The 26,262-nt window shown below is 47.8% G+C and overlaps 2 protein-coding genes across 8 annotated transcripts in view; one reads left to right on the plus strand and one right to left on the minus strand.

Annotated features, from left to right (window-relative positions):
• Positions 1-16,708, plus strand: part of STK32A (serine/threonine kinase 32A) — a 142,806-nt gene extending 126,098 nt beyond the window's left edge. For 3 of the 6 annotated variants that reach the window (XM_053222822.1, XM_053222795.1, XM_053222799.1), the window contains one exon: positions 16,297-16,708. In XM_053222822.1, the coding sequence (XP_053078797.1) occupies positions 16,297-16,551 (255 nt within the window). In that variant the 3' untranslated portion in view covers positions 16,552-16,708. Of the gene's footprint in view, positions 1-906; positions 972-1,311; positions 5,008-16,296 lie in introns of those variants that run through there. The other 3 variants (XM_053222816.1, XM_053222823.1, XM_015083178.3) reach the window with 3 other exon arrangements.
• Positions 7,574-26,262, minus strand: part of DPYSL3 (dihydropyrimidinase like 3) — a 113,505-nt gene continuing 94,816 nt past the window's right edge. For both annotated transcript variants that reach the window (XM_015083169.3, XM_027042135.2), the window contains exons 8-14: positions 23,646-23,766; positions 19,625-19,781; positions 18,802-18,943; positions 16,703-16,873; positions 15,309-15,488; positions 12,474-12,636; positions 7,574-10,891 (exon numbers count right to left, since the gene is read on the minus strand). In XM_015083169.3, the coding sequence (XP_014938655.2) occupies positions 10,803-10,891; positions 12,474-12,636; positions 15,309-15,488; positions 16,703-16,873; positions 18,802-18,943; positions 19,625-19,781; positions 23,646-23,766 (1,023 nt within the window). In that variant the 3' untranslated portion in view covers positions 7,574-10,802. The remainder of the gene's footprint in view (positions 10,892-12,473; positions 12,637-15,308; positions 15,489-16,702; positions 16,874-18,801; positions 18,944-19,624; positions 19,782-23,645; positions 23,767-26,262) is intronic.

The following is a 26,262-nucleotide window of genomic DNA, read 5'->3' on the forward strand; positions in this document are numbered from 1 at the left end:
TCCTCCCCTCCCCACTTCTCCAAAATTTCCTCTCCTTTTTGTTTTCCTCTTCTATCACCTAAACATTCACACAGGAAACAAAATTCTCCAGTACATGAAGACTTGAATTTCCTAATTCCTAGATTTAAAAAAAATGAATGAATAAATAAGTATTTTCCCTCAGGGAATATTTTTCCATCAGAAGTAATTTGGAAGTATTTCACTGCAGACTTTTGAAACATTTGATCTGGGTCTGACAGTGCCCTGGATCTGATGATTATCACTGTTTTGAGGTTAAATTTTCTCATTATGATGGAAAACTCATCAAGAGATGTTGAAAGCTGGACAGTACTGAGTCAAAGCAAATGTTTTGCTTGTCTGGTACTCACAAAGAAGATTCTGCTCACTGCACCTGAGATATAATCAACTCTAGTACAGTTGTTGAGGGAATGATTCCACCAGAACTCAATGTGGAGAGATGTTTCCAGGCTATTCATTAAATCCAAGTAGAACCTCCAGACCTTTCATAAGAGAGCCAGGAGATGAATGGCGACTAGGCAACCAGCTCAGTAAACCCTTTTCCCCACCCACTTTGAAGCCATGATTTCTTCATGGGCTAAGTGGCTGAAAGACATCAAGCTCATAAACCATAACCCATGGCCCCCTTGCTGGCTCATTGTGGGGAATGGAGTTGACATGTTTTATCCTTTTGCTGTTTCTTCCTTATTTGCTCCCCTATTACTCTGGTTGGGGTCTCACTCCTGCCACACACTTGCAGATCGCGTTCACTTTGAAGATACACTGGTGCGTCTTAGATTTGAGTCATTCGGTGAAGAGACAGTAGGTTATTGGTTGTTTGAGGGTCCTCGTTGGTCTGCTAACTGCATCTCTCTTCCCCTACCACACCCCCATCTGTTCACCTGGAAGATGTGCCTTCTTCAAGAACATCTTGAGTCTGTCCAGAAGGAGTTCATAATTTTCAACAGAGAAAAGTAAGTAACCCCTGGTTAAACACCAGCCCAGCAAATGATGGCATGTTTCAGCCAGACTTTACTTGCAAAGCCCTAACATATTTTTTTAACGTTTCTAATTTTTTCTAATTATACACATATCCATAATAGAAAATTTGGAAACTTCAGACACTTTTTTACCCCCTGTATAAGATTTAAAAAATTGCAATGCATAATTTAGCTTAGCATCAGGTTTCCATTTAGGGGAAGGTCCTTGGTTCACAAGTCTTTCAAACTTTTTGGTCTTAATTCTATCATTTCAAAGCTTACATCTTTTCTTTTTCATTTCAACAGTAAGCACTATTTGCTTTTTTCTTTTAAGACTAAAAAGGGACTTTAACAAAAGACCAGCTAATCTAACCTTGGAACAAACCAAATACCCACAAGAAGAGAATGGCCAGAATAACAGCGTGTGAAATCCTCAACATCTTCTGCTCTGGACGTGTCCTGCCACCTCAGGCGGGAACTTCTGATCCCCACGCCAGGAATTGCTGACAGTAGTTCTCACCTCTCCACACCTCACACACCTCAGAAAATGTGAATGAATGCCTTGGGGAGGAGGCAACAGGACACAGGGAGTCCTGGGTCTCCTGGGATCTAGTTTCACCTCTAATCAACCGTGTGGCATTGAGCAAGTCACTTAACCGCAGCTTGGGTTTATTCATCTCAATGAGAGGGTTATACTAGATGAGCTCTGTCCTGCCTTTTTACTGCTACCATTCTGTTATTCTACACAGCCTTTATTTTTATTTTAAAAAGAATATTTGGATATAGATTTATTTTTCCACATTCTAACTACACTGTGACAAATGGGCAGATGGACATTGGTGGGAGACTGAGTGAGCGAGGCTCTTCGGAGCTAGACAATTTCATAAACAGGTCAGAATCCCCACGTCTGATTGAATAGGAATAAGGAATTCAATGGGGAAGAAATGGATGGGAACTGATTAGAACTAACAGATTTATGAGGGGTTTCTGGTTGTGCTCTGGAGTCCGCACACCATTATCAGCTCACATCAGCTAGCAAGAGCTTACTGGGCGTGTCTTTCCCATTGCCCTGTACAGTGATTTGAGGGTGGGCAGTTGAAATTGGTGATGATTAGTAAATACTGAGACTATTTACATCATGGAAATGGGAAAATGCTTCAAATCAGGGCTTTTTCCCCCTTCCCGGTAAGCCTGTTGTGAGGTAGTTATTAGCATACTGTTCACCTTCTTCTAGTAGGTTCCTTGGGAGCTAATTGTCCTCTTAAGATTATCAGAGACCTGTGTCTGGAGAGGACCAGAAAATAATATTGTCATGCTGACAGCACTGTCCACTCTGAGGTACATTGAAGCTGTCCCTTACACAGGGTTGATAGTCTAAGTTAGAATGGAAGGTGAGTTTGGAAGATAGTAAAATTTCACACTTGAAAAATCCCTTAAATTACCCACAGCATGGTAGGTATCTTTTCTTAGCAGAGCCCAGTGCAGGGAGTCTCCAGCAATGAAACAAATTGCCATCTTGGGGTTTGTTATGATTGTGTCTTTTATTTTTGGTCTCATTTTTGGCTAATAATATCAGATGAACCAAAATGTTGAACTAATCATATATGCCTTTATAGACGGAATAATAGAAATGCGGGATGCTCCCACATCCGAGAGGTCTAACGTCACGGAAACGGACTGAAGCACAGCTCACTCCAAGAACGGCAGGCGGAACTGCCTGCTTACAAAATTATTGATGTCTCACTCTTTTTCTTTATGTATTTATTTGCCTAACACGGAGTTTAATTCGCCCACGTGAGATATGCATAGGACCCAACTGCTCTCTCTCGATACACAGAAGGTCTCTGCAGAGGACCTCGTTCTGGCACCTGACAGATGCCACTGGGTAAAGTCAACAAGTGAACAGGCCTAGTGGGGGGCTGTTTGACGCCTTGGCCACTCAGATCATCTAGACCTTGTCCTTACTTAGAGAGAGTAAGGGCCTCGCCAAAACGCCAGGAGGAGGCAACAGGGAAGACCAGACAGAGAGAGTAGGCAGAAGTAACAGATCTGGCACCTGCCACACCAGATAGCCAGGAGGGAAGCAGCACTCGGGCAATTAAACATGGGTAGGAAGCCAGTGCTGGATTCTCATTTGGCATTCAGGATTTTCTCCTCACGGAGCTAATGCGCCCGGAATTTCTGGCAGAGCCTCTCGACTTTAAGAGCAACCATATTTTTGTTAAGAATTAAAACCAGCTCTTTTGTTCTGTTTCTTTTCTTTTTTTCCTACATTTCCCACATATTATTGGCACGGTTTTGCTTTTTCTCCAAGCACTATGAAGTACGCACTGGCCCTGACTCCATTTCTAATTTTATATGAGAAAAACCAACTAGGTGACCAGGTTCTGCTCCAGGCTGGCAACTCCAGGAATATCAGGGGCCACTTGCATGTTTGTCAGCTTCCGTCTTTCACGCGTTTTGACCCAAGCCCTGATGTGCTGTGGACGTACCTCTCCGGTCACCTGGTTCGTCCTCCTGTTGGGGCCTGTGCATGTATCATCCCAGAGGAAAGGCTGCGGGAGACACCACAGGGCACTGGGATCAGGAGACTCTCCCCTGGGAAGGGACCCAACCATTTATGCCGCTTCACATCTGTACCAGTTATAACCGGATAGGAGCCCAAGGCCCCCTCTGTACTTGGAACCCCTAGTTTTTATTTCCGGTGTGCTGCTGCTGTGCCCAAAGCACCTCTGTGAGCATTCAGCAGCCGTGGACACCTCAACTACAGAGCACAGCCTCAGAGCAGTTAGATGCGTTTTCAGGCCCGATCGGGTTACAGACCCTCAATGTGTTTCCAGTTAGAAATGAAAAAGCATTGCATCTGTAAGGCATTAAAATGTCTTCTGTATACACTGATAAAAAGCACCTCCCACCACCACACATTTTAAACAGGAAGACAAAAAGTTTCCCCCAAACAAAAGGATGCCTAAATCTGAACCGTCATTGCTTCTTGTTGGTATCAGGTTCTTTGGCTTGATCCCGTAACTTGGGCCAAAAGGGACTGTCCTAACCAGGTGGACCATGTCTCGTCTAGAGTCGTGACAACCAAGGCTTAGAAGTTTGGAAAACAAGCCGAGTCTTACATCCCCTTGACTGGTATTCCCAGTCTTTTTCTCCTAACTGCTTTCGCCCTGACCTGTGTGGAGCTCCAGTCTGAGCAGGTATTGAAGACCAGAAGCTTCCTAGTTAGCACTCTTACACTGCAGCAGGGGAGCCCAGCCCACAACCCTGTCTCCATGGGAATTAAATGCTCTGCTAATGGCCAACATCTGTCAATGGCAGCACTGGTTTGGGCTGGGGTCATTGCTAGGGCAGGGATGAATATCATGGAGTACAAAGCACTACGAACTTAATTACAGCAATTTAATTAATTAGTAGTTAAGCTTCCTCTGATCGGAAGAAAGTACTAACCAGGAACGACTAGGCTTTATATCATCATAGCTTTTCTAGATTGGATGGACAAATAAATAATGCTAGTACAAGTAGCAGGAACCAGTGTTTCTGCTTTTGATGATGCCGTAATGGTGAGGCTTTAATTCAACAGGTGAATGAAAAGGCATGCAAAACATAGAGTCTGTTTCAGTATCCCGTTGTGCCTGCTTTGTCCACACAGCATCCTGTTTCCTACCGTCCACCTGTGATAGCTGTTTCTTAGGAGCTCCATGTGTCTGATTGACGTTAAACATTGATGTTCAAAATCCAAACTCCAGTTACCTGTGCTGTTGTAAACAAGCAGCCCTTGGGTGGGAAACACCTGCTTCTGTTGAATGTGGTGTATATATAAATGTGAACGTGCCTCTCTGTGCATTAAAATGTCTTCTGTATACAGTGAGCCATGGATCCTTCTTTGTCAGCTGTGTGTGTAATTGTTTTTCCTAGAGGTAGGGTTGTGGGGGCCCAAAGTCACCTGTTCTTACTTCTGTTTCCCACCATCCTTTACCAGGGACGAGCTGGTATTAGAGATGTTCTAGAACAGTGGAATGCAGCACAGTGTGACTTATTCATATATATAACAACTAAAACCCTGACCCCCTTAGCATTCACCCCTTAGGGAGCACAGCCCAGAATTCCAGATTTTGCCTTTCTCTCACCTTGTCCACCGCCTAAGGACCTTTTCTGTCAGCACTCTGCCTTACTACCCTTTCCATCTTCTCATCGTCCCATTCCACATACCGAAACAGCAGGTGAATATTCTACACCTGGGACAGGGCGGGGGGCTGGTCACAGACAGCTTTGCATTCTTGTGGCCGGAAGCTACTTCCTCCTAGGCCCCCAGAAGCTTAACAGCTAGCGGGCCAGCGAGTTTCTCGGGTTTGTCCTTTTCCTTGAGCAAATCCTATGCTCTTGTCAGTGGGCTCTGAACTCCTGCATGCTGAGTGCCCTGTGGTCCAACCATGTCAAGTGTCCTGTTTTGTTTTCAGCAACCACGCACAGGTTGATCTAGAACTCTTGATCCTGAAGAGTGCCAGCCATAAGTATGTGATTTCATTTCTGTAGACTGCTTTGGGCCTCCCGTCCCCCACTTCCTGCTCCTGGTTGGTGTCCCTTTTGTGATGGTCTGATGGTAGCAAAGCGGATTCCAGGGAGTTCTTTGAAACCAGAGGGACCTTTTTCCTCCTGTGCAGTGTTCTCATTCTGCACCTGGTCAGCCCCGAACAGCTCTAGCCCACAGAGGTACAAAAGTCATGGTGTCTATTTCACTAACATTTAAAAAAAAAAAACAAAAAACAAAAAACCTGCCAACCCTGCAACCTGAGTTCACTTCAATTAAGCATTGACCATGCCCTATGAGTCCACTCTAACCCTAAGCAGAGCTCAGCTGCTGCTTGGTCATGGGCTGGGAGAGGTATTTCACCAATCCTGAGTGTAAGCTTCAAAATGAGACTTTGACTATGGGTCAAACCGTGAACCTCAAACTGAAACAACCATGTTCTGAGAGTAGCGTTTGATGTTTTCTAAGCTTTGGTGTTAAAAGGTACCATCACTCTATGTTCCTATACTGACAGCATTGTTCTACCGAATCAAGAGGGGTTCGCGACACATAGAACAAATTAATAAGAAATTATCATTCTCTTACCCCTCCTCCATCTGCCCCACCCACACATAGGCACCTAGCTGAGCAAATCACGTAGGCCCAGCAGGCTTGGGAAACGTACCATGGTCATCTGCTGTTCTTGCCCAACCAGTATCCGAACCTTCTCCTCCCAGTATCACAAACTGTTTTGTGTGCGTGTGTGTGATTCAGAGCTCACACAGTTCAGGTAGCTCTGGGGCGGGGCACATGACCAGGTGGGATCCATCAGTCCCAGTGTCCTGGCCATAGTGCCTAGTCCCATGGGGAACACATGTCCCAAGCCAGGCCAACCATAATCAGTCTCTTTGGCTGGGATTAGTTAAGGAGGCTCTCTCCTTCTCCTGAAGTCACTAGGCAGACAAAATGAAAACCTGGGGGTGCTCATGGCCAGTTCTGTTCCCACATGCAGAAGCTTTCCTATGAAGGACTAAAGGCAAGCTGGGCTAAGAGATGAAAAGAAACCATGTTCTAGACCCAGCTATGCTTGGATCCACCCAAGTCTATCCCTTAAGTTCTCATTACACCAGACTTGAAAATACCCTTTTCAAGGGGCACCAAGGTGGCTCAGTCAGTTGAGTGTCCAACTTTGGCTCAGGTCATATCTCGCGGTGAGTTCCAGCCCCACATCAGGCTCATTGCTGTAAGCGCGGAGCCCGGTTTAGATCCTGTCTCCACCTCTCTCTCTGCCCCTCCCCTGCTCGTGCACACTCTCTCAAAAATAAATAAAACCTTAAAAAAAGGACTCTCTAAAAAATACCCTTTTCAAGAAAAATTTGTGTACATGATAGTCTGCCATTTCCAATGAAAAGCATTCCATACGATGTGGAATTTGATACAGGAGTGTTTCCCCAAGAGAGTTTAGCATAAGAAGTTGGTTGGGATGTTAAAAGAGGATATAGAAGGGTTCAGCAGTCAAATAAAGTTTGAGAATCTTGAATTGGACAAATTTTCAAAGACTGACAAGATTTCTCATAGCCTTGAATTTGATGACAGGATCTTAAGTCTCTCAGAGGAGTACACTTAGTAAATAATCCTTTCCAACACTCCTTAGACAACCTGGAATCAGTATGGGGCAGAATATGCTTTGGGAAATGCTTGGTTTGAATCTTCTCCAAGTCTAGGCTTTTAGGGAGAAGCAGAAATTCTTTATGGGGATGACCAAAAAACAAATGAAAGAAACCCTTCCAGGATCTGTAGACTCAGCCAGACTTTATCTCAGATGGCGATGCCTTTTACATTAATGCCAACTTTGATGATCCACAGACACAACTTTACTCTCCTAAGTTTCAATAACGGTCATCAAACGCTGCAGCCAAAACAAAAACTCAAATGCAACTGAAAACACAGAAACCCCCACATTTTCTCAGGAAACCTCTTGTTTTCATCAGATCTGCCCGCCTCATTAACCATTTCCATTTACCGTGCAATTTTAATACTGCAAGTGAAATGGCCCGTCGCACAAAGAAAACTGGACAACATCTGTAATTTCATAGTTATTTTAATAACCAGGTGTACATTAACAGTCACTTGATGAACTTTTTCTTTAATCTCAGCTAAACTCAAAACACAGTTTTCTTCACGGTTCAAACCAAACAGCTCTTCACGTCCCAGAGCTGCCTCACAGCTACCACAGATCACGGGGAGATTTACGGTCTGTTCATTTTCACCAGACACAGAACTGAACACCCACACACCATTTTCCAAGGAGGGAACTTTTACAATGAATGCTGGCTGCCGAGGACAGCCCATGGGTATATCTGGGACTCAAGCTGGAGTTTTCTAGGGGAGAGAAGGCCTGGGAAGCTTGTGGCAAGAACAAAACTCAGGGCTCATCCACCCTAGTTGGGAAGGGCTTCTCAGGGTGAGCAGAAGTCCAGGATTAGGATTAAGGCCTTTGCAGCAAAGCATGACTCTCTGGGTATAGGCATGAAGAAAAAGGCCAGAGGGTGACTGGTCTTTGAAGAAAACCCATTTTCGTGATGACAACAACACTGCCATTTTTAGAAAACATAGAAATAGAATACTTCTGCTGTATTGGCTGATTTAACGATTCCACAAATACCTTCTCAACCACCCAAGATGGTGGCCCTCCCAGAACTCAGATGATGGCCACCTGGGTTGAGGAACAATGGGAGAAGGTTGGGGGAAGGCAGGGCATCTTTAGAGAGGGGCCAGGCTAAGAGAAGAGAGGGAAAAAGGAAAGCTTGGGCAGGAGAGGAAGGTCCAGCATGGCCTCCACTCTTGGATGAGATGGCGTGAACTTTGAGAGGGATGCAACTCGCATCATGTTCTCTTCCTAAACCCTTTGTATACGGAGAGCTCTCTGATGTGTCTTATGGAACAGGACATAGGTGAACATAATTTTAACTAAAGTGACAAGGTTCAAGAAATCAAAGTGATGCAAATAAAGGGAGTTTTCTTGAAGTTCTTAGGAATCTCTGTGCTTAGGAAGTTACTTATAGTAAGTGGAGAAAGAGAGGCTTCCCCAGATCATGTTGCCCATCATGAAGGCATCAGAGGTGGTTGTTTCCACAGCACAGAAAGCTTGTATACAATGTGAAGTTCTGGTTGAATGCTTCATTCAGCAGTCCCAGGGCAGATGACCCATTTGGCCATGCAAGAGTTATTTTCATGGCATACAGAGGTCAAGGAGGGAGGGGCTGGACTCTAAGTTAACAGTAGCTAACGGAACAGCTTAAGTAACAATAACTGCTAACTTAACAGTATCAGATGGTACACAAGAGGAGCCCACTAGTTTGTCTTTTCCTCCATCTGGTGGTTGTGGCTGGTACTGCAACACCTCAGACCGCCCAGCCCACCCCTGCGGTATAATAGTGTACTTCAGATCTGACCATCTCCCTCTGCCCGCAAAACCGTCATTCTGAGTTCTGCGAAAGGCCCCTAAATCTCTGAGTTCTAAAGGAAAAGGTACATGCTCCCCCTAAGTTTCCTTTAAAATAAAGGCACCATGAAAAAGCCTTAAAATAGCAAGATTCCTTGTTAGGAGGAGAAATGATCCTTTTCATGACTAGAACAATAATTGGCTTGCTAAGGGGGGGATCCTCTTCCTTGGATATATTTAGTCCTATGTTGTCCCCTTTTCTCTGGTCTTCAGCTTATTGAAACCTGCCATCAGACATCATGGCCAGGTGTGTGAGGCCTGCTCTTCGTTTCTTCAAAGCACCCGGTACACAGGGTTATGGGTTCTACGAGCTGAATCCCCCAAGCACAGAAGTCGGATCCCAGGGTGAATATACTTATTCTGCCTACGGGCCTCTTGGTTCCACAGATACTCATTTGGCTCACAGAACTTGCTCCAAAATTGAATTTGCAGAAGCAGCAGGACGGGGAAAAACGCACACGGGGTTCCACGCATCACCCAAGACTGCGTGTCACTTCCACTCACCCTGGGAGACTTTAGACGGAAACAAAAAGCTCCCCCGGAGGATGTGCTAAAGGAAGGGGAGACAGGTGGTTCAGACCTGAAAAGCAGACCCACGGTCCCAGGATATGCTCCCCCAGCTCAAGAGACTCGCTTTCCCAAATGCTCCCGTGGCTCCCATCTCAACTGAGATCACCTGTTCCTTGCAAAACTTTGAGAACACCTAAGTGCATATATTTGCAAATGAACAATCCTATTCAATCACAGATGTGCCTGGATCCCCAGACAGAAAGAAGCAGCCACTCACCGCCAGCAAGAGTAGCCCTTCCCGGGCCCCACCTCGGCTCGTCCTAACTTGGGACGCCAGATGCACGTGGCTCTTCTGGGTTTCGCCAGCCAAGGGGAGAGGCGACCTCCAGCACGTTTACAGGGAGGTGCGTGAGATTGGCTGCCCCCACCCGCCTCGGGGGCCTATGCGCTCCCAGCTGTTGCCTTTTAACAGCACCAAAGAGGCCGGCAGGACGGAGGAGGAGAAGGGTGGTCTCCTATCCCCTCTCTTCCTTCCCAGCCGGGCAAAGAGAATTGGAAAGCAACACTGGGAAAGTGCTCCCCCCCACCCTGCACACTGGCACGATCGAGCAGTGAAAGTAATGCTTGGGTTTTGGTGTTCTTAATAAAAGGCTCAAAGGAATAAAATCTAGGAGGGGATGTGACAAAGGCTGGAACCTGAAGACTGCCTGCCTGCCTGCCTTCTCCGCAGACCCTGGGGACCGTGATGAAGGAACGGCTGCCCCAGGGTGGCCACCTTCTATGGAAATAAACGTGCTTCATCGACACAATACACAAGCCCCTTTATGCTCACCCTCCCGCCCCCCCCCACCCCGCCTCCCCGGGACACCCCCTCCCCCAGGCCCTCTGAGCCTTCCGCCTCGCTCTGGCCTCCCCACCCCCTCACCCCAAATAACCACGTCCCTTTTGTTGATTTTCCTGGCATCCCAGCTTCGTCTGTCCCCTTGTCATAAGATGCAGCACTACACACGCTCTCAACACTATATAGCAGACTCTTTTACCTTAGTAGCCTGATTGCATGCATGTAAATGGGGGGAGGCAGGGTCCAACAAATCAAGGCTATGCATAAACAGAAAACAAAAGCAATATTCGTAAAGCTAGGCAAGCGAGTGTAGCATTGGAGAAACATAAGGCTTGAGGCTTATTGATTCTTTAGATCACAACTGTTTGGATTCGCTTTCCTTCTTAAATATCGGTGTACCATTTTGGCTTCAAGAAAATCTCTTCTTGCTTCTGCCCCTCTGTGGGGAGGGGTCGCTTAACTCAGGGACGTGATGTTAGAACGGCCTCCAGGGGGCGCCACAATGCGCTTGCTGGCGGAGCGGACCCCCTCATCCACTTGGGTGCCTGCAGTGGGCAAGACATTCCCAGGAAGAGAAAAGGGAGAGAGAGTGGGGTGTGGACAAGAGAGAAACTGGGTTAATTTTCAGAGTGTCAGCTGGCAAGTGCCTTCCTGGCCTCGTCTCCCAAGAAACTTCCATTCTGGTGTGTCAAGTATTCCAGACATTTCATATCCACCGTCCCCCGGAATCCCGTCTCCACCAGGAAAAGCTAGGTTCGTATAGATACCGTCTCAGCATCATAAAAATGATACTTAAGAAAAGCATTCCTTAAGGTAGGAGAAATCACTGCTTACATCCGCTGCGACAAGGAATGTGTCCTTGTACCCTCAGATACCGGACTTTGTCCTCACCACTATCCTTTGAGGAAGCTACTGTTATTATCCCCATTTCACAGAGGCAGTGACTGAGGCTGTGAGAAGTGAGGCAAGTTGCCCAAGGTGTCACAGCTTGGCCTGGTGAGGGTCGGGGCCCCTGCAGCCTCGGCACAAAAGGAAACCCTGATGTGCACGTACTCGTGTCCTTCACAGAGAAGCTGCCGAAATTGTAAGGATGACGTCAGCCAGGGAGCAATTCAAAATGGCAGCCACACTGGCAGCAAATATTGTGACAAACATAACCTTACCTGTGGCGACGTCACCTCCAAACTTTCAGCCTTTTCCTTTTGCCTCCCTCCCCTGTCTCTGTCTCCCCCTTGATTTTTTTGACCCTCTTTCTCCTGCTTCTGCCATTCCTTACTCCTCTTCCCCGATACCTGTTTCCTCTTTACCTGTCCCTGTCCCTTCTGATCTTGTTTCCCTCACACTTCGATTGTTCATCATAGACACGCAAATCTCCATTTATTTTTCTCCCCTCTTTAAGACTACTGGTTATGGAGCAAGTAGATAATTATTTTCTGCTAATATCCGTTCTTAAAGACTAGGTGAATGGTACGGCTACCCCAGGGTAAGTACTTAATCAACAGCATCTACTTCTAGCACTATCATTATTACGAGAAAGGGGAGAGGACAGGAAAAACGCCAGGTTAGGGGCACCTGAGCAGCTCAGGTGGTTAAGCGTCTGATATCGGCTCAAGTCATGATCTCACGGTTCATGAGTTCAAGTCCCACATCAGGGTTGCTGTTGTCAATGCAGAACCCACTTCAGACCCTCTGTCCCCCGCTCTGCCCCTCTCCCACTTGCACTCTCCCAAAAATAAATAAATATTTTTTTATAAATAAAATAAGTAAATATGCCAGGTTAGAAGAACCTACTGCCATCTGAGCTTTAACCCCGGGCAAACAGACAGAACACCTCCATACACAGCTCCCACCGTCTCCTGTGGAAAATCACCCTCGATTCATAATGGAAAACATCTTGCCCCCACCCCACCAGGTGTGATGTCTAAGCAGACCCGGTCCTCATTTAAACCTGACCCTTGGCCTCCCTGAGCCTTACGTTGCCTTCTCAGCAGGACTCTCTTGATTCGGCAAAGCTGCCTAGTTGCTCCAGGCACCCTCTCCCTACAGGTGTCCTGCCAGCTCGTAGGGGCTGCTCCTCCCTTGTCCCCTTCCTTCCTCCCTGCTCACCCTCCGGCACCATCCACTCACCCGACAGGCTGAATCCCGACTGGTGGAGGTTCCTCACGGGCGGGTTGGGCCGTGTGGGAGAGCCCCGGGTGGAGCCCGCGGGGGTGCCCCCTTTGGGAGTGGTGGTCAGGTCAAACACTGGCCCGTCATACATGCCCCTCGGGACGGCGTGCAGGTCTGCCATCTGCAGCAGAGAAAGCGTGTCACCCTTTATTCGGTCAGCATTTAAGGTCTGTGCCAGGTAGCAGAGATAAATGAGTGAATTAAGTGTGTAATGGGAGCCAGAAAATAAGAGAGTTATTTGAAGGAAAGAAGGAACATAAGAGGGGTGTGAGGACAGAGTGATGGTGCAACAGGTCAGTGGAGACCTCTTGAGACAGGTAGGCTTTACTTTTTTAAAGTATTTTTTCATGTTTATTTATTTTTGAGAGACAAGAGAGAGGGAAAACCCAAGAAGGAGAGGGGCAGAGAGAGAGGCAGACACAGACTCTGAAACAGGCTCCATGCTCCAAGCTGTCAGCACAGAGCCCGACACGGGGCTCGAACCCACGAACTGTGAGATCATGACCTGAGCCGAGGTCGGACGGTTAACCGACTGAGCCACCCAGATGCCCCAGGTTAGCCTCACTCTTAAGGAACAAAGGAGCCTGTTGTGTTGTGGGGCTGGGGTTGAGGGAAGGAGAAGGCTGCTAGGTGCAGAGGACCGGTGTGGAAGGCAGCGTTCCCAGCAGAGGAAGCAGGTGGGAGGAAAGGTTAGGGACGGAAGGACCACCTGCACACCAGAGCAGAGGGAGCAGGGGGGGCAGCAGTTTGGGACAAGGTCGTAAGTGCTGGTAGATGTGAGATCCCGTGGGAGCTCCCCCGACACGCTCCTTAGCACAGAGCAGAGGTGCCAAACCTCGAAGTGAGTATCCTGTGGTCTGACCCACGGGCCTCTGGCTGTGGCTGTGAACCCGACCTGGAACTGAGCAGCCAGCCAGCAACACCAGCCGTGGGTGTGTGCTGTGCTAGGCGTGCTGCCAGGAGCTGGGGGGAAGGGTCACACAACACCTTTCCCCTCCCCCAGCCGGCTCACAGTCTATGGGACACACACCGCCTCCACCCATGTCCTCCCACTGGCTGCCAGAGAAGCCCAACAGTGAGGGGCGGGCTTTACCACAGAGCCTTCCCTGCCCCGTGTTCACAACCCCAGTGCAGGCACAGGGGCAAAGCTCTTCACGTTTGCAGGTGCTGCCGATTTGGGTGGGGCCGTCTCTATTTCCGTGTTCCCTGAAAAGCCTCCAGACCATCAACATTTCTTTGGGTGCAGAATCTAAGTCACATTAATGGGAATCAAGAGATGATGTACATGGGAGGTTGGGTTTCATTCTGTTCTCTATCAGGCCAAACCTGGCGTGTGGAATTTTACTCCATCCCACGTAACTTTAAACGATCGCTAATAAAGAGGTAAGAACGGTGGAGGGATTTAAAACGTGGTCATGAAGTAAACAGTGGAGGCTACAGGGATATTGAGACTACACGACAGAGGAGTCGGGAAACACACACATGCCCTAAAAGATGTGCACCTCGTTCTGTGTGCATGCAGGGAGCGGAACGGAAGGAGCTGGTCGACCTTAGGGAGGGAGACTTCCAGCCGGCAGGGAGAAGCTGGTCCTCACAGACAGGGCTGGTAGCTGCCTCTGGTGGGGAGGCTGGAAGCCTCCCCTGGGAGCTGGGTGACCAGTCGGTGGGATCACTGGGGGGTCTGGGAGAGGGATGGGGTGCTTGCATATGGAATTTCCGTGAGCCTCTCTCTAATGGCCACTGTGGTGTGTGCCCAAACTCCTGCCTCCAGCCCCCAACCTCACCATCATGACTCCTTCTGACCCATCCCATGTGCACACATGACCGTGTGTCTTCTAACAGACAAGGTTGGAACCAGGGCTAAAATTCCACCCCATCCCAAGGCTGATTTAACCCTGCTCTGTGGAGCCCAAACCTTACTGGAAGGTGACCTTGTGATTGGTGTGGGGGTAGCAGGGGCTGAAAAAAAACAGGGTTCTGGGCCTCACCCCTATATCAACTGGAGCTGATTGGTTTGTAAAGTGTAGGTGGGTAGGTAGGTAGGTAGGTAGATACATACAGAAGAAATAGGTGTCTGCATATCTGTTTTTCTACCTGTCTATGAAACCAGGGACATCCACAAGGTTTTATGTGAACCATACAACTAGATAAAAGAGTTACAAACATTTGGCCTCTAGAGGAACAATGGAAGAGATGGGACCGGGAGGGGTGGGTGTGGGCTGCTAATTCTCACTGTAAGCCTTAGTTATTTTCTAAAACTATATAACATTGGGGCTTCTGGTTGGCTCAGTAGGTTAAGTGTCCAACTCTTGGTTTTGGCTCAGGTCATGATCTCATGGTTCGTGGGATCAAGCCCCTCATTGGGCTCTGGGCTGACAATACAGAACCTCCTTAGGACTCCCTTTCTCTCTCTGCCCCTCCTGTGCTTGTGCATGCATGCGCTCTCTCTCTCAAAATAAATAAACTTTTATAAAAAAAAAAAAAACCTAAAAATATACATATAAACATTATTTTCAATTATTATAATTTGAAATTATTTTAATTAAAAGTACTATAAACGTGGAGGAAAGTCATTTGAAAAAAAGGTTTCTTGGGCCAAAAAAAGCTTTGGAAACCCCCAGTTTATAGTACCTTACATCTGTGCAGTTGTCCCTTGGGAAGAGGCCACTGCTGTGAATTTCCTTGGGAAGGTCTACAGCACACAGAGCCCTCCTGATCTCCTGGGTACCATCCCCGTGCCTGAATGGGGCAAAGCCCCTTCCCCCACCCCCAGGCTCCACCAGCTGTTCTCACCTTCCTCCGAGCTTTAATACGCTTGTAGACGTAGTCCGAAAAAGGGCTGCAGGGGATGAAGCGGCCGGCCCCTTGGGTCACGTGCAGGTTGCCGTCTTCCAGCATGATCTTGCCCTGGCAGATGACCACCAGAGGAGCCCCACGCAGCTCCAGCCCTTCAAAGATGTTATACTCTGCAGCCTAGAGACGGGGGTGAGGGGCAAAGCCACGGTTGTGGGCACAGGATGGGGCGGAGAGGTACGTGGTTTTCCTGTGCTTGGGACCCTGCCTTTGGCATCACTATGGCCAAAGCACCAGGGAAGCCAGGAAAAGCTTACAACGCCATCTGTGAGCTCTTCATGGGCACAAGCCACCAGGGGGAGACAGTAGAGACTAGACTTGCCAGCATAGACAAGCATCAGTCTTTGGTAAGGTCCTCATGCAGAAGTACATTTTGTCACTGGCGGTGCTCAAAGAGAAGCTCGGGAACTCTCGGGGATGCTGTGTTTGGCACTCTTGTACGGGGTGGGTGAGTAGGTGGGCTGGATGACCCGGAACTGAATAATGTGATGTGACTCAATGTCTAAACAAAGGCCATCCCCTCCCAAGATGGGATTTCTCTCTACTACCTTCATTTATTCAATAAGTGCAAGGCATTACCGTAAAGGGTTAAGGACATCGGCTTGGAGTCCAGTTGTGGGGTGTGTGTCCTAACTTCACCATTTACTTGCTGCATAAATTATTTAATTTCTCTGTACCTCCCTTTCCTTATCTATAAAACGGGGATGGTAACAGTGTCTACCTGTAGAAGACTATTAGGGAGATTCCAGGAATTAAAAAAGCACGCTCCACTGCCTGAAACGTAAATGCTTTAAAAATACTATTTTTACTAACAAGGATTAAGCCCTTTCCCTTAGGTACCGGGCTTTAATTATTACCTCCACGTGAAAGTCCTCATGAGGACGGTGTCAGTGCTGTTCAAGTTTTTCTCTGTTCTTTCTCCTTCTAGGTACGGGGATCGCTGCACTGCCTGCCCTCCTGGGGTGAGGGGAAGCCCAGGACTGGCTGTGGCTGGTGCGGCGTGAGAGGAAGTGATGGGTACCACTTGTCTAAGGAAAGCTTCCAAGCCAGTTCTCCAGGGACCGCGACCAAGTCGCCGGCCTCAGCCATCACGGACTCGCGTGTGGAGACGGTACCTCCCTGTCTGAGTGACCGAGCTGGGAGGGGCCCTCTGCTGACTCAGCCGGGAGAAATAACCTGCTGAGGCATTACATCCCTGAGAATTGGGAGGGTTGGTCACTGCGGCCCATCCTGGCCCAGTTGGCCGGGGGTACCCGACATCTACATGTCTCTTCCGACTGAGTTCCGTGCACACCTTCTCCGTTCTGCTCCTCTCCCGCCAGCGCGAGCCTTACCGACTGGTGGTTCTTGGCAGAGACGATCTTCACTGCATCTGGATCCCAGATCACCAGGTCGCTGTCAGAACCCACAGATATTCTTCCCTTGCGGGGATACAGGTTGAAGATCTTGGCGGCATTTGTGCTTGTCACAGCCACAAACTGGTTTTCGTCCATTTTCCCTGTGGCCTATTGGAATACCAAAAGAAGAAAAGTCAGTGCAGGGCTTCTGAGCTCGGGGCAGGGTGATCACAGACGGGCACCTGAGAAGATGAGCACAGAAGCCGACCCACAAGCTGAACAGCTGGCTGTGCCTTTCTGGCTGCCAGGCAAAACGGTTAGTTAACACATGGCTACAGGAGGAGGCAGTTAACTGCTCCTGAAGTGTGCGTTTTTTCCTGGATATGTGCATACGGTTACTTCTTTGCCTTCACATTCCAAAAAGAATTACAGGGGCATCTGGGTGGCTCAGTAGGTTAAATGTCCAACTTCAGCTCAGGTCATGATCTCAGTTTGTGAGTTCGAGCCCCACATCGGGCTCTGTGCTGACAGCTCAGAGCCTGGAACCTGCTTTGGATCCTGTGTCTCCCTCTCTCTGCCCCTCCCCAACTCACTCTCTGTCTCTCACTCTCTGTCTGTCTGTCTCTCTCTCTCAAAAATAAACATTATAAAAGCACAAATGCATTTAAAAGAAAAAGAATTATAAATTTCCCAGTAAAAAGTAATGTGGTTATGAGCCTATTTTTTAGATATGTGTTTGTATTTGCATGGTCATAGGATAAATACAGAAGAGCCTCACCCAAATGATAACCATGGTTAACCCTGGGTTCTGGAATTATTGACTGACTTTTGTTTTCTTTTGTATGTGTGCTTTTCTATGCTTTCCAAGTGCTCTTTAATAAGAGTGTATATGTGGGTAATTAAAATATTATATATATATATATATATACACATATACATACACATATATATATTATTTTTAACAATTCCACATAGACCAAGAGAACTGTGCATGTATGTTCATAAATACACGACCATGTTTTAAAAAATCAAAATCTAACTATGTGAGAGACAAAAATACTTACACTTTTCCTCCTCACAAAACAAAAAAATTCTGGATACAGTAAAAAGAATTTAGTTTCAAATGTACCTTTGAGCTTCCTAGGAGTGAAGACGAGGAGAGAAACTTGGTGGCTTACACTGGGTAGATGAATGAGGCATTAGTTTATATGCAATGCATGTAGCTCAGAAATGAGTGGCTTTAGAGATTTAAAATTTTTTTTTTAATGTTTTATTTATTTTTGAGACAGGGAGAGACAGAGCATGAACAGGGGAGGGTCAGAGAGAGGGAGACACAGAATCTGAAACAGGTTCCAGGCTCTGAGCTGTCAGCACACAGCCCGACGCGGGGCTCGAGCTCACGGACCGCGAGATCATGACTTGAGCCGAAGTCGGCCGCATAACCGACTGAGCCACCCAGGCGCCCCTAGAGATTTTAAAATAAGAGAAGTGGGGCTCCTGGTTGGCTCAGCTGGTAGAGTATGTGACTCTTGATCTTGGGTTTGTGAGTTCAAGCCTCACAATGAGTACAGAGATTACTTAAAAATAAAATCTTAAAAAAAATGAAATAAAAGGAAAAGGAAGTGATCAACTTAATAATGAGTTAATTATTAATTTTACTAAAACCTTTGGTCCAGCCTTCATTTGCACAGCTCTTTTGTCAGGCTCTGTTATGTTATTAAGGAAAATAAAACCAGGCCAATGTCAAAAGACACTAGTGGGCAATCACTTGTACAGCCTGGATAACCACACACTCAGTCAAGAGCATCCTTGATGAGCAAGTTGACTTGAGTCTCTTGGACACAGACCCCCTGCTTACCATTTCAAGGGGTTACATCAGATGAAGGATCTGCATGTTTGCTTCCTAGTTCCCAGTCTAGATAAGGAGATCTTGTCAAAATCTCAACATTCATCACTCTAGAAGCAACATTCCTAAACCACCTGAGACACCTGGTTCCAGAAACATCTCAGCAGGCGTGAGAGTTCACCTAAAAAAGCAGCAACAGCAGGCGATGCTGATCTGGCCCTGGCCCCCATCCCATGATCTTGATCCTTACCACAGCCTTGTCCCAGATGACAGACATCCGCTCTTCCACACCATTGGTGCCCTCGGGGATGGCTGTGAAGTTGTCCTTCCCAATGGCTTTCTGGGCAGTGCTGAAGGTGCAGTGGGCACTCCCAGAGAGCTGCAGGTCTCCGCTGGCAAAGGAAAAAAGCTCCATGTAAACCAGAGAGGTGGCTAGAGTCACCACGGGGGACAAGAGTCGAGTGTCCAATGTCAGCATTTGGAAGCCGAGACTTGAGTTTAAAATCCTTTCTGTACCTCTTACCAGCTGTGTGAGTGTAAGTGAGTTCTCTCCCTCCCTGGGGCTCAGACAGCCCATCTGGAAAATGAGGGGGCAGGGTTAGATCATCTCTGTGTAACGAAATAAAAGGGACCCAAACGAATGATGCGACTGGTCCTGTATGTCCTCGGGGGGCACCAGCAAACGAGACTCCCTGTAATTTCGCTTAGGTGCTGTTCAAAATAGGCAAATGGCCTGACCCTCAGTTGTTTAGCCTGTGAAGTGGAGACCTCAGTCCCTCACTCATAGTTATCATAAGGAACCATGAGACTATGTGCGTAGCCTCACACAGTGCTTGGCACATCATATGTGTAAACCACTATTCCCATTATTAATATGATTACGGTTGGTAATTTATAAAATACGACGGGGAAGAGCCCGCTGTCTGTGCTCAGGACTGCAGGGGAATTCTCCATGTGTTTTCCTCACTGCAGACCCCAGTCTAGCTGATGGATGGGCTGCTCCAGTCCTCATCCCTCCCCTAGCCCCATGATGTTTCTACATGATACGTGCTGCTTGCCAATCCCACACCAACCTGGCCAGCAAGGAGTTGATGTAGTCGGGAGTGGTCGGGTCAGGGCTCAGAGGCGGGGATGTCACAAATGCAGCTGCCTTAGCCCAGTTCTTGCTCCAGTAATGGGTTCCATCTGTGCCAAGACTGGCAGTGATGGGCTCACCAAAGACCACGTTCCCTGCAAGGGTAGGAAACAGGCGGTGGGTTTGCATAACATATGTGCTGCTCCAGGTCTGAGTCAGGTAATCATAGCCCCTAGCCCTACTCGAGGCTGTGGCTCTGAAAACAGGTAGGCCTGGGTTCAAGTCCATGCGCCCACCTTCTCTAAGCCTCTGCTTTTCTATCTGCTAAACATGAACAATTTTGTATTCCCTAGTTCACAAGAAGCCGTTGGTTATAAGACGCAGCTTTAATTCCCAAACCCTGAGGCAAATTAATATTTGAGGCAAAACAAAAAATGTACACTGATTACGAGATTCATCAACATTTCGGAAATATTAAAATGTGGACTAGATCAGTCTTGGAATGATGCGTAAGACTATGTCTACTTCTCAGGCTTCTGAAAATGAAAGGATTTGATACATACAAAGTATCTGGCACACAGATACTCAGATGCTCAGCGAAAGCGATTTCCTTATGTTACTGATATTCCTTCCCGTGGTAGGGGCCTAAACCCCCAATGTGCCTGCATCACTGGGAACTGCTAGATCATGCTTGTTGCAAGGAAATGCTTTGGTTCCACAAAGTCAAGTCCACTCCCTTGGATAACAGGCTCTCATGATCTTTCCATCATGCCTCTTACTCCGTAACCTAAAGCAAGGAGTGATCTGCTCAAGGACACCCGATAAAACCTGGGACACATCAAAGATGGGGCTCGCTCCTTAGACTCTGTGTCTGGAATTTGGGGCTTATTCATCCAAAACAAGCAGTGGGGAGGAGGGATACTGGGAAATAAACTGATCTGAGCTGACCTTCTTAAAGAAGAAGGGATAAAGAGACAGAAGGTAAATGCTGTCTCATAGAAGGTTGGTTAGTACCAAGTTTCTCTGTGCCAGAATCTTGGGCAAAAAATGGTCCATAAAGCCCTGGACTTCACCAGCTTCAGTCTTCCATCTCCCACATTCAAGTTCCTCACAATGTCAAAGTTTAGGAAGGCTCTATAGCCAAAATTATAAGTAGGTCTTGCCTTCCTTCAACTCCAATCTATTTGTTTCGGTTCCCTGGAATTTTTTATCGAAAGAATTCTAAATATGCTTCTGGTGTCATTACAAGAGTCAAGATTGATTTGTGATGCCTGCCATGGGCAAAAGAAGGAAGCAATGACAATGATTCATCTATGACGGCCCTGCTCTTTGGGATGGCTGGAAAAAGCAGCCACACAAGACTAATGAGAATTTTAAGGGCTCTCTAAAACTATTTACCCAACTAAAGCATACAGAACCACAAAGAAAGAAAGAAAGAAAAAGTCAAGACAAGCCCTCAGGTACTATTAAGAGAAAAACAATCTTTAAAGTAGAAGAACTCTCCCTTTGGACTATCTTTAGATGGAAGAGTAGAAGAAAAATTGTAATTATAGTTGGATTGGAACACGAGCTCGCCCAAGTGGGAGATCCTGACACACTGTGCTTCAATAAGAAAAACGGGGATAATAATTTTTCAATCTGAAAAATGGGGATGATAAAGGCTATTTATTTCTCAGGGTACTTTGACAATTCTACAGAATACTAGACCTGAAGTATTTATGTCAGTGCAGGGCATACGGCTGGTCCTCATTTAACTGTGGACTCCTAATATTAATTCTGAGCAACCATACAGAGCTACTTAAGAGAACACTGGTGACTGGGGGCACCTGGGTGGCTCACTCAGTTAAGCATCTGACTCTTGATTTCAGCTCAGGTCATGATCTCATGGTTCGTGAGTTCGAGCCCCCCATGGGGTTCTGGGATGACAGTGCGGACCCTGCTTGGGATTCTCTCTCTCTGCCCCTCCCCTGCTTGTGCTTTCTCTCTCTCTCTCTCTCACATAAATAAACTTAAAAAAAAAAAAAAAAAAAAGAAGACGACTTGGTAACTGAATATACTGGGACTTGGGCTCAGGAGGGAAGAGTGAACCCCACTACACTCTCTTCCTGCTCTTGTACTCTCGACTCCTTCCCCGAGAAGAACAGGTCCTGGGACGTTTACTGGCTTCCACATCAGGAGTCAAGGTTTCAACATGGGAACAAGGCCACCCTGCCACCTGGGAGACACAGCTGTACAAGCTCTTTGTGCGAGACCACTATGAGCCAGAAGCCCAAGGGTGAGGAATCTTTCTCCATGGGTTTAAAATAAGACCCAGCAGGTAGCTGAAACACCCTGTCCTCGAGACCCTCGGGCAATCCTGAGAATAGCTCCGAGGGAGGATGTAGCCAGGAGCCAAAGGCCTGAGAGAGGGAATGTGGTAGAGAGAGGGAGTCTTGGAGAAATGGTAGAGGTGTTCCCCATGCATTTTGCTTTTTCTTCCTTTTTTTTCTTTTTTTTTTTTTTTGCCTTTCTCCAAGAATGGGTAAGGAAGATTGGGCTGCTTTCCTGGTTCTCGCCCAGTGACTCACACCCAGTGGAGCAACCACACCATGTCATGTTGAGACATTTAAAAGCAGGGAAAGAAAAACAGCAGGCTTACTGTGAGCAGGGTACAGCAGGAGATGCCCCAGAATGTGCTAGCAACAAAGACTGTCTAGACAAGTAGGAAGAATCCCCCCCCCACCCCGCCCCAGAAGAAAAGGGTGCCCTTTTCCGGAAAGGCAGACGACTGAACACTCAGCCGTCAGAGTCGGTGGGACTATTTTTAGCCACCCCAGCCACTTACATGCAAAATTTGGTAGATGAGCCCCCCCAGACTGGCTCTCCATTACAGTGGTAATGATCATACACAGGGGCCTAGTAAATCTTCTCTCCCAACCAAACACAGGGCCCTACACCTGCAGGCTCTCAACCACACTCTGTTCTCAAGTGAGCCCATTAGTGTGTCACTGGAGACCAGAACAAAGGCATAAAAGAAAGCTCTGAAGTGACAGTAAACTTCTGCTTAGCACCAGATGAGCAACAACTGAAGCCCAAGTTAACAGCAATGGAGGAAAGCAGCCCAAGTCAGAAAGAGGTGGGGACAAAGCCCTGGGGCATGAAGGGCATAGAAGCCCTGGGGCATGAAGGGCCACTAGGTGTGCTTTAGAGACCCATTCAGCCCCTTTCCCAAAATGACCTGTGCTAATCTGTATGGCTCAGGTGGTGGGACCCTGCCCCTGCACTCTGCCCTCAACCCTGGACAATCAATCACACCATCCCCAGAGCACATACTGATTCAGGAACGGGCCGATGACCCAAGCCAAGGCAATCACAGTTCTCCTGGGCACTCTGGCTTGAGCTATTGGAAAAAATAGACTCTACTTCCTCATTATGCACCCCCTGTCAAGTGTGGAGGACAACAGGTGCCTCTTAACATTTATTCTTGTCACTGTTCACACTAAATAAAAAGCCAACAGAGAGGAAAGCAGAGGCAAGAGAGGAGGAACAGTGATAGAGCCCCAAATCACTGTTTAAACCCCTTGATCCAGCTATACCTGAAACACTCCCAACCAATAATTTACTTTTGTTTGTTTAAGTCCATTTGAGTTGGATCTTTTACTTCTGCCCCCAGTATAATCTTGACTAGCGTGTCCATTTATAAAGCTCAGATAACAGGAACTGACAATGAAGGATCAAAGGGAGGGAGAAAGATGCACCAAGTCTCAAAGAAGTGATTGAAGCTGTCCTATCTCGGACAAACCACTCACCCTTCCTAAGTCTAGTTAACTCATCTGACAAGCAGGAGCAATGCCAGGGGCCTGCCATCCACCTGGGATGCCAAAAAGATCACCTGGGCTAACTCGGAGGAAGGGTTTCCCAGACAGTGCGGCAATGAGCAAAACAGGCACCGTTTGTACAGAACAGCAGGGGAGCTGGGGCGGAGGGGAGGTGGAGGGGAGCCACATGACTGGTTCCAAGCTCTTGGGAACACCAATCACCTTTTTTCCTGGCTTGGGAGATGATGTCAGCCGCACTCTTGCTCATGACCTTTGTGACGTAGAGTGGACAGTTGGTTTGGCTGGCGATGGTGATGGCACGGAACACAGCCTCAGCTTCCAGCTGCAAAAAGAAGTCCCAGGAGTCAAGACAAGCATGAGCCTCCCTGAGAGCTACTCCCCTGCCTCCACAAACTGAGCCGGTAGTGCGGCACAGTGCTTGAAAGCCTACAAGATCTGGAGTGAGAGTCCTTGGATTCAAAGCTGGGGTGATTCACTTGGCTTCTCAGAGCCTCGCCCTCACTTCCCTTGGATGGTTCTCTCTCTCTCCCTGTGATTATCCCAACGTCTGCCTGTGATGGAAGCCTTTGCTCCCCAATCTTCCCAGGCAGATTATCCGGCAAAACACAATCCCAACACCAATATGTCAGCATTAACCAGTAAAGGCAATTAGACATCAATCCTTTCCTGCAGCAAGGGTGGTCAGCGATGGCAATCCCACAAGGCATTTCTTACACTAGTAATTCCCAGGCTTCTCAGCAGAGACTTCCCTTATTATCTATTTCTTCCATCCCACCCGAAAGTGGAATCTATGTGTTCACATGTGCTAACCAACTCGGCTGAATTTTTTCAGGAAGAAATAATGAGTCTCCCCTTACTTTATCAACAAAGCAGGGTCTTTAGAGCTCAGGCTCACTCAAACGGCCTGGGTTGGAGTTCTGGTTCTGCCAGCTAGAAGCTGGGTGACCTGAGGTACGTTACACAACCTCCCCAAATCTCAGTTTCCAGTCTACCAAGGGGGAAGAGTGACAGGACCTGGCACACAGGGCTGTTGTGATTATGGGTTCATCCTTAAGGCAACTGCCCCACTCCTGGTCCTCGCAGGCTGGCTACTGGTCTTACTGCCGATCACATCCCTACGGGGGTGAGAGAGCCTGTGTTGCTGCCCAAAGCCCAACTCAGTCCTATTCAGCCCGCAGCAGAGACACTAGTGTTCTCCCATTCAATCAGCAGCAGCTCCTTTTTGGATGGATATGACATTCTGGTTAGCCTATGCAACCCATCACTTTTAAAAATACCAAAAATAGCTTGCAGATGCCCGGTGCTTGCATAATGTAAACCAGCCACTGCCCTTGGTGGGTGCGGCTCAGCCGACAGACTCTAAAACTTGGCAGGGCCCTGCTGGCGGCTCCCAAGCTGCCCTTTGTTCCAAAGGGATGAGCCCCTGGAGCCCCTGACCACAGGCGAATGTGGCCACCTCCCTGCATCGCCCAGACTTCTGGAGCAAACCTGGGGTTCAGCTCTCTGCACAGCATCACTGGAGAAGGTGGCCGGGTGTGCTCTGCCTTGAAGAGGGGTAGGTCCCTCCTACGCCCATCCCACCCTCTTTACACCTGTGCTGACCACGCCACTCCCCACGCCCTCGGTCCTGGCACCCGTGATCCCGTGCCCTCGTGGCACAGCAGGTTTCCAGGACCTTGACAGCATGACTATCTTTGGAAGGTTACATCACCCTCCAGCTTCACCCAAAAGGGTTTCCAGGATTGTCCAGATCTGCGGCAGAGAGGCTTTTTACTAAAAAGGAGACGGGAACAGGAGTGGGGTGGGGGGGGAAGGGGGGGGTTGGAAAAACAAACCAGGGAACAAAAATAGACTTTGCTCAGAAATCCCCTGGCTGCTGCTACAGGAATCAATCTTGCCAGCAAATTGCTACAATGACCAGCATTTAGGAAAAGTTTCACCAACAGTGCTGATCACCCCGGCCCTACTCACAGCATGTAAACAGCTTTCCAATCCTTCACATGGAAGCAGCCAGTAGCTTAACCTCTCTGAGCTTCAGTTTCTTCCACCAGCAACATTACCAACTGCCCAGAGCAGCAGCAAGGACAACTGAGGTAATCAGCACAGTTCCAGGTATAAGCTAGGGCTCCATAGAAAGGACCCATAATACATATTATGAAATAGGTATAAATTATTTTAACTGGGAAATAATATCATTAGACACAGAGGAGTTTCTGGGGTTCTGACAGTGCTCTGCTTCTCCAAGTGGGTGCTGGTTACACAAGTGTATTCGGCTTGTGAAAACCCCTTGTATCTTTATGATTGGGGCACTTTTCTGTATGTGTGTTACATTTTCATTTTATAAAGCCTCTAGAAGAGATGGGCAACAGGGATACACGGACGTCTGGTTCTGCCTCCTCTTACCTGCTGTAGAGTATGGGGCTGGGGATAACAAAGCAAAAGCCAGGCTCCCTTCACTCACACAGAGGGCTCTCAACACACCCCAGGTGCCAACCGCAGGCTGGCCTCCCAAAGCCAATATGCTGTCAGCCACACGGGCAGCCAAGTCCCTACTCTGTGTCCTGTGTCAGCAGCTGAAGCTGCCGACATCCCAAACACATGCAATCAGCCACTAGTGACCTTTTATTCACTCGTCAGGGGCTAAGAAGTCACTATTCATCACCCATCTTACACGTGGGAAACTCCCATACCTGGACTTCATCACACAAAGCGACAGACATAATGTCTGTGAGACACCACTCCCCCTACTATCCATATCGCTAATATTTTATTTTGCAGGACTCAGAATATAACACGGACATGTCTTTAAGATTCACAC

The sequence above is a fragment of the Acinonyx jubatus genome, chromosome A1 (genome assembly GCF_027475565.1).
Source record: "Acinonyx jubatus isolate Ajub_Pintada_27869175 chromosome A1, VMU_Ajub_asm_v1.0, whole genome shotgun sequence".
Lineage (NCBI taxonomy): Eukaryota > Metazoa > Chordata > Mammalia > Carnivora > Felidae > Acinonyx > Acinonyx jubatus.